This window comes from Prionailurus viverrinus, chromosome B3 (genome assembly GCF_022837055.1).
Source record: "Prionailurus viverrinus isolate Anna chromosome B3, UM_Priviv_1.0, whole genome shotgun sequence".
Taxonomy (NCBI): domain Eukaryota; kingdom Metazoa; phylum Chordata; class Mammalia; order Carnivora; family Felidae; genus Prionailurus; species Prionailurus viverrinus.
Window position 1 is genome coordinate 15,734,412 of NC_062566.1, and position 7,894 is coordinate 15,742,305.

Consider the following 7,894-nt stretch of genomic DNA (forward strand, 5'->3'; position numbering starts at 1 on the left):
GTTACCAGTCTTTAATTCCTCAATCTACAAAGTATAGACACCAGAGAAATCTGCAAGACAAAAAATACCTTCCACTGGGATCATACTTGGCCACGGTTTTCAGTGCAAAACCCTGAATAACTGCTGTTGTACACACTACTTTTAAATGGCTTTTTTTGCTCTTAAGATCATAATTTCAAAATTTCCATTGCATTTTCACATTTCTCACTTATTTGGGTGACTACATCAGTTACCAGTTTAAGCATTCTATATTTTTTGGTATAGATCACTTTAATTAAACCTAATATAGAGAAATAAGAATTTAAAGTTTTGCTTCTGAATTTTTAGTAAATCAGGTGAACATGATGCAGTTTTAATATGAAATAGAGCTTTAGGGTATTAAAATTGTAGGAATATACTTTAATACTACCCAAGATTAAAAATTATATATAAATATGTATTTCCTGATATCTGCAGGTACATTTTCTGGAAAAAGCTAATAAATTAATTTTAATACACTGGATAGTAAAGCTGTTTCCTCAGGGACTCCACTGAGAAGCATTTTATTAGCCTAGTTTGAATTAATGAATTAACATTAATAAAACTGCACTTAAAACGTGATATTCTGAAAATCAAGTTGTAGCATGAGCTCTGATTGTTTTCTAAACCAAATTAGGATGAAAGTCTTTAAAATAACTGTCTATTGTAGTTAGTTGTTTTAGAAATGATTTTCTTCCGGGATATTATATGAAGCATAAATTATCTATTTGTTATTCCTGCTTTTTATGCCACAGAACAAAAGTTATTTTGTTAGATTGAAACAACTTTTTCCTGTGTTAAATTTTGAGTGCGTTCACATAGAAGAGAAATGTTCCTCTGTGTAATCCCATATGGCTCTAGAATGCTTTGCTACTATAAATTTCTGTTTAGAAAGTCAGGGATAGCTTTTTTTTTTTTTTTTTGTCTCCAATGTTTATTTTTGAGAGAGAGAGAGAGAGAGTGCGCACGCCAGTGAGGGAGAGGCAGAGAGGGAGAAACGAAATCCAAAGCAGTCCCCAGGCTCTGAGCTGTCAGCACAGAGCCCAACACGGGACTTGAACTCATGGATCGAGAGATCATGACCTGAAGCGAAGTCGGGTGTGTTCAACCCACTGAACCAGCCAGGCCCCCCATAGGGGGTAGCTTTTGATAAGTACTAACTTGATCCCAACAAAAATTAGTATAATAAGTGGGGGGGGGGGGGTTTCTTTTTTTTACTTCCAAAGAGTTGTTTTTACTCTACCTCATGCCTGAGCAGACTGTTCTCTGCAGTACTGCCCATACAGATCTGTGAAGTTAGATCACTCGGTTTTAAACTGCTGAGCCCATGATGACTCAGAGACCATTTTGGTGTACGGCCCGCTGTACATAGTGTCTCTCAACCTTGGCGTAATGTGGACGTTGTGGCCAGATGAGAATTCTTTGTTTGTAGGGGCTGTCCTGTGCATCGTGGGCTGTGTAGTGGCATCCCTGGCCTCTGCTCACCAGATGTCAGTTGTGACAGGCCAAAACGTCTACAGACATCATCCCACAGGGGTGCAGAATCGCTCCTGGTTAAGAACTATTGTATAAGGGAGGCAAAAGTCAGCAGCTTCGAGTGTCCCTTACCTTGGATGCCACAGAGCATACAGTCATGCCAGCCTTCTTCACACTAGGTGTCCGATACTGTGGCTTCTTAGCTTCAGTTGCAAATCTCAAAAGCAACAAGAGCTTGTTAAAAATGGAAATACCCAAGCCCTGCTTCAAACTCAACAGACAGTGAATTTTCAGAATTTCACAAGTGATTTTGTTGTACCGCCAAGTTCAGGGCTGAGAAACTCTCGGCCCAGACTTGCTGATTTTTGGGGGGTAAAGGGGAGGAAGGGTCTTCCTTCCAGAAGAAACCAGATTTTGCAGAATTTTCAGGCATTCATTCATTGGCGTGTAGTTGAGTGTGAGAAATGTGTTCTCATATTCAATTCAAATGGGTCCCAACTTTCAGAAGTGCTGTCAATAGTTCTGTGGAGCCAGGCACTGGAACTATACCCCAGGCGTATTTGTCGCCCCAACTTGTATTCACTGTTTGAAAAGGCATAAACTTGAAAACATAAAGAATAAAGGAGAAATCTGAAACCACTTTGAATCCTTAGATGCTAGTGGGTCCTCAATGGAATATAGCACTTAGAGCTTTGATAACAAGTGCATATGCTGAAGAACGAGAAGAAGGTTGTATGGAAGTATATGTGTTTATGTTTGTCCCATGACCATTAGGGCTGGCACTTTAACCAACCACAATTGATATGAACTTCTTTTTCTCTCATAGGTGATCCTAAAACCTGGCAAAACAAGTGTCTTCCTGGAGATCCAAATTACCTTGTTGGAGCAAACTGCGTTTCTGTCCTGATAGACCACTTTTAATTCTTAAAATATAGGAACTTGTTAAATAATGTGAAACTGGGTTAAACTTACTAAATGTAAATGGAAGCACTCTATCAAGTATTACACTTTTCTTAGAATTGATACTGCGATTTGTTAGTATTAAGCATTTTGTTTGAACAGATGAAGATTAGTGAGCATGCCCCTGCCCATGGTCAGAAAACATGCTGCAAACTGCGTGTTTATAATTGAAAAACTATTGGTATTGGCTGGAGGGTCAAAGATGGTTTGCTTTGTAATGATTTTTGTACTTTTTTATGGTCACTGCTTAACTTCACATATTGATTTCCGTTAAAACACCAGCCAGTAAATGGGGTGCATTTGAGTTCTAGTCTTTCCAAAGTACATTGTTTCAAACTTTATTATGGCCCTAGCCTGGCATACACATTTTATTTTATTATGCATGAGGTAATATGCACACATTTTAAAAATGTACCTGGAACCATATAAACCAGTGTAGTAGATTTAACAGAAATGTACAGCAAGGGGAATTTATAGCTCTTTTTGGCAGGGGGTGGGGGGAGTCAAGTGAAGACAGTTACTTATTGTATATGAAAACACATTTTTTTAGGGAAGGACACCAAAGCATGTGAGACTGGTTCTGTGGCTTCTTTGGATCTATAAATTAACCATATCACCACAAACATACTAACCAGCAGGAATGCCTTACCCTCATGTTTTTAATTCTTAGATCATTCTCTCCGTGTATTACTAAGTTTTTATGGCTTTTGTGCACATCTAGATACTGTATCATGAAAAAGATTGAGTAAATTGTGGATTTGGTGGTTTCAGAAATGTATAATCACCCAGAAGAAAAAAATGGTGTGATTTGGGGATTTTTCTTTTCTTCCTCCAAGGGGCAGTGGTGGTTTTCTGTTCTTTTTGGCTATGCATTTGAAAATTTTGATGTTTCAAGGATGCTTGTACATAACGCGTGCATACCACTTTTGTTCTTGGTTTGTAAATTAACTTTTATAAACTTTACCTTTTTTTATACATAAACAAAACCGAGTTTCTTAAGGCTACCTTTGTATCTCTCTCCTGTACCTCTTGAGCCTTGAACTTTGACCTCTGCAGCAATAAAGCAGCATTTCTATGACACCTACAAGGTCATTTTTAAAAAAAAAAAAAAAGAATGCACAGAGTTGTTACATTTTTAAAAGTGCTGCATTTAAAAGATACAGTTACTCAGAATTCTCTAGTTTGATTAAATTCTTGCAAAGTATCCTGACTGTAATTTGTGATACCATGCTGTGCCCTAAAGTGTATTTTTTTACTAATAGACAATTTATTATGGCACATCAGCACGATTTCTGTTTAGATAATACACCACTACATTCTGTTAATCATTCATTAGGTGTGACTGAATTTCTTTTGCAGTTATTAAAAAATCTCAAATTTCTAAATCTGCAGAATAAAACTTTTTAAAATAAGGTGCTGGTTTGGTCTGTTTCCCCCCAGTTTCTAGTTTCATGCAACTTTATAATCCTGTTAAAAGTCCTGCATCCTGCTGCACATCACCTGGTCCCCCTTCTACTGCATCAGGTAGGGTGTCTGTGGAGTACGTCCCTGCAGCCAGTGCACCCAGATAGGTGAGCAGTGCCAGTCACTGAAACCTCAAGACAGAGTAAGAAGAGAAGGAGGCTGACTTAGAGAGTTCTTGGCAGTGTTTCCACCGCTTCTGTAAATATACATATATTTATGTGTGCATTCGTGCCTTGTATCCTGCTTTTTCCCAAAAACGTAACATGGACATTTTCTTATGTTGTAACATTTGGGGGTAGAAAGTGATTTTAATGGCTTTAAATATTCCATCATGATTGCCATGTTTATTTAACAACCCCCCTATTGACATAGAGGTGGTTGGTTGGTAGGAAGTGCAGGTCTATGTAGATTCAGTCTATTTTATTTGTTGCATCTTTTTTATGTACAGTAAAAGTATCCGTTTTAGTGTGCAGTTCTCCAAATTTTGACGGAGGTACATAGTTTTATAACCATTACTACAATTAATACATCAAACAGTTTCATCGTCCCCCAAAAGTTCATTGTTTCTCCCTCTTTATACCACCCCCCCCCCCCCCCCCCGCCACACACACACACACACTTCTCCAGCCCCTGGCGGACAATGATTTCTACCCTATAGTTTCTCGTTTTTGAGGGTGTCCTGTAAGTGGGATCCTGCAGTATATAGCCTTTGAGTCTGGCTTCTTTCACTTAGCATAAAGCGTTTGAGATCCATTTATGAAGTTGCAAACCTTAGTAGTTCTTTGTTATTGTGAGTAATGGCCCACTGTGTGAGTGTACCACAGTCTGTCATCCCCAGGTGAACTTCAGGTGAACCTGTCTCCAGGTTTGGAGATTATGAATAAAGCTGCTATAAACGTTTGCATCTAGGCTTTTGTGTGAATGTAAATTCTTCTCTTACTTGATTTAAACACTAGGTGTGGGATACACTGACTCCTATTGTGAATGGAAGTTGAGCTTTGCAAGAAACTGCCATCCAGCCTGCAGGAGTGCTGTACTGTCATGCATCGGCCATCTCTGAGGGGCCAGTGGCTCCTCGTCCTCACCAACAGTTGCAGTTACCAGTGTTGTGTTTAGCCACTGTAATGGGCCGTCTCCTTGTGGGTTTGATTTGTGTTTGCCTGATGACTTAGGATGTTGAATATCTTTTTACTTATCTGCCATGCATTCTTTGGTGAGGTCTCTGTTTCTAGCTTATCTTGTTTGTGTAAATTGCCTTGTTATTATTTTGAGAATTGTTTTTTTTAAGTTTACTTATTTTGAGAGTGCATCAACAGGGGAGGTTCAGAGAGGAGGAGAGGCAATCCCAAGTAGGCTCCGCGCCATCAGCACCAAGCCTGATGCAGGGCCCGAACTCACGAACTGTGAGGGGATGACCCAAGCTGAGACCAAGGCCCGGGTGCTCAACCAACCGAGCCATCCAGGCACCCCAAGAGTTCTTTACATAATCTGCATGCAGATTTATTACCAGATATGTGGGTTGCAAATATTTTCTCAGTCTGTTCATTTTCTTAATGTCCTTTGAAGAGCATAAGATATTCATTTTGACAAAGTCCAGTTTATTTGTTTCTTTTATAGATCTGGCTTTTAGTGTCATATCTAAGAAATCTTGGCCTAATCCACAGCATGGAGATTTTTATGTTTCAAAAGTGTCTTTTAGTTTTAGGTTTTATGCTTATGTCTGTGATCCTTTTGAGTTAATTTTATACATGGTGTGAGATCTATGTGCCATTGAGTCTGTTCTCTTATTTTAATTGAAGTATAGTTGACACACGATGTTACTTTAGCTGTTCAGGTGTACTAGTCTCTTCTGTTTTAAATGTGTCCTTATTGTGAGCACAGATCCACATACACAAGGCCTAAACAAGACTGCATGTTTCCATATATATCAGTTTGTTGTTTGTACCTACCTGCCTGGCTTTTACATGTATACACTGCATGGATGTCAGGCAAGGTTTATATACCTGGTGTTTTATCATGTTTACAGGAGTGAGGGCGTGTTGTTCCCTCAGACCACCTTCCTGTAGCACTGAGCATCATACACTGAAATGACTCAGACGGTCAAGTTCTGGTGCCAGAAGCAGAAGGCTGTTTTTGCCCTTTGCCATATGACTAATGTTCTCCTGCTAGAAAACCTAGTGAGTGAATGTCCACTCGTGTTACGTGAGTCAATTCCTCCTCCATTTGACTTAGTGCATTTTCACTTGGTGCAGTACACATCCGGCATCACCCAGGTGGAGGTCCAGGTGAGGGGATGCGGATCTGGAGGCAGTGGCTCTGGCCTGGATGGGGACGCAGTGGCCAGGAAGGATGTGGCAGCATATGCAGGCAAATGGAGAACCCAGGGTTTGTCGTTTGCCTTGACTGGCAGCTTGAAGATTGCTTAGTGGCTAGGAAGCCGGCTCCTGTCACAGAGGTGTCCCAAGGTGGGTCACGGAGGAAGACTCCCAGCACTCTGTGCTAACCAAGCTTTCCCAGAGAGAGAGCTGGGAAAGCCCACCGTAATGTGCAAACTGACAGAACCATGTTGTCATCCCAATAAATTGGGTCACAGTTAAAGTAAGATCTGTTAATGGCATTTTTAACTTTGCTTTCAAACCACTTGACAGCAAAGGGACAGTTACCCGGGTGTAGAAAATTTGGTGTTTTCAGAATTCACAAAGAACGTACGTATTAAACTTGTTCCAATCCTATTTTGTAGGAAACTGCGGCTTTACAAATTGTCTTTAGGGCTTACCGTAGAGCCTCTTTCTTCCGGGCCATGGGTGAGCATTCAGGTCCGCTGGAAGCTGGCACACACAGGACTCACACAAGACCGTCCTGAGCCCTTGGTCTCTGCTTTCTCTTCGAAGGTTAGGCTCTTCTGAGGGAGCTCTGTTTCCAGTTGTCTTAGAAACCACATACCTATGAAGGCTAAAAATTGAGTTCTGTTACCTTGAGTATTTTCCCTGCAGGGAGGATGTAAGCCAGTTTTCACTTGGTGCCCCTGACAAGTGGGGCTAACGGAATGCACAGGAGCCCCCCACGGCACAGCCCATCTCTGCTCTGCATGGGGAAGGTCACACACAAGTGTGCAGGGGTTTTGGCGTTCGTGTATTCACATGAAGTGTGAAGTCACGATTTTTTTTTGAGACAGCGACAATACCATTCATCCACAGGCGTCCTCCTAGTGTGAAGTGGATTTGAAAACCTAACGGTCATAATTCTTTCTTTGTTTCTTTTATGCAAAACTGAGATGGAAAGTGTAAAAACAGACGGGGAACCAGTATGCTAATAAGATCTAAATGTTAGGGAGAAAAGCACAGTATTCACACTTAAAACCCTTCAGTGCTTGGCCGCTGGGTTTATGACAGAAACAAGCCTCAAATCAGGGCAGAGGGTACCGTTAGCTAGAACCCTGGTGGTGGGGCTTCTTGCAGGGGACGTTGAGGACCTGGGATTTCCCAGAGCGTCTGGAAGAATGAGTCCCTTTCATGTTGTATGAGGACAACTTGAAGGTGAGGGCAAGTCCGGCGGAAGATGAAGCTTGTCTTTGGGCCCTGGTCTTGGTGCTCACCGGTCGGAAAGAGTCATGAGGGGGGGCAGCTGTAGGGTTTCAGAAATCCTTGAAGCCAAGTGATTTAAATCAAAATTGACTTTCTCAGCAGACTGTTACTTACCAGTGTAATGCAACAGTGCCGGGGTTTCACTGGGTTCATCCCGAGCGACCCAGGGAGGAGGGTGGATGTGCAAATGGAGGCTCCCCAAATAGGGGCCAGTGCCCCGAGAAGCTGGGGCCCCCCTCCCACCCCTGCCTTCATGCCTCTGCTCCTCGGGAGAAGTGTTTTTTTTTTTCCTCTTTGTTTTTGAATATTAGAGTAAACGTAGTTCAAGTGTTGTATCAGGCCTTGGGGATCTGCCCCCTAGTTGTAGCAACTGTTAATGCGCCACATTTGTG

General features: G+C 41.4%; 1 protein-coding gene across 7 annotated transcripts in view; it reads left to right on the forward strand.

Moving 5' to 3' along the window:
* The window catches only part of TJP1 (tight junction protein 1), a 255,244-nt gene extending 251,378 nt beyond the window's left edge, over positions 1 to 3,866 (forward strand). For all 7 annotated transcript variants that reach the window (XM_047862421.1, XM_047862418.1, XM_047862419.1 and 4 more), the window contains one exon: positions 2,321 to 3,866. In XM_047862421.1, the coding sequence (XP_047718377.1) occupies positions 2,321 to 2,415 (95 nt within the window). In that variant the 3' untranslated portion in view covers positions 2,416 to 3,866. The remainder of the gene's footprint in view (positions 1 to 2,320) is intronic.
* Positions 3,867 to 7,894: the final 4,028 nt, after the last annotated feature.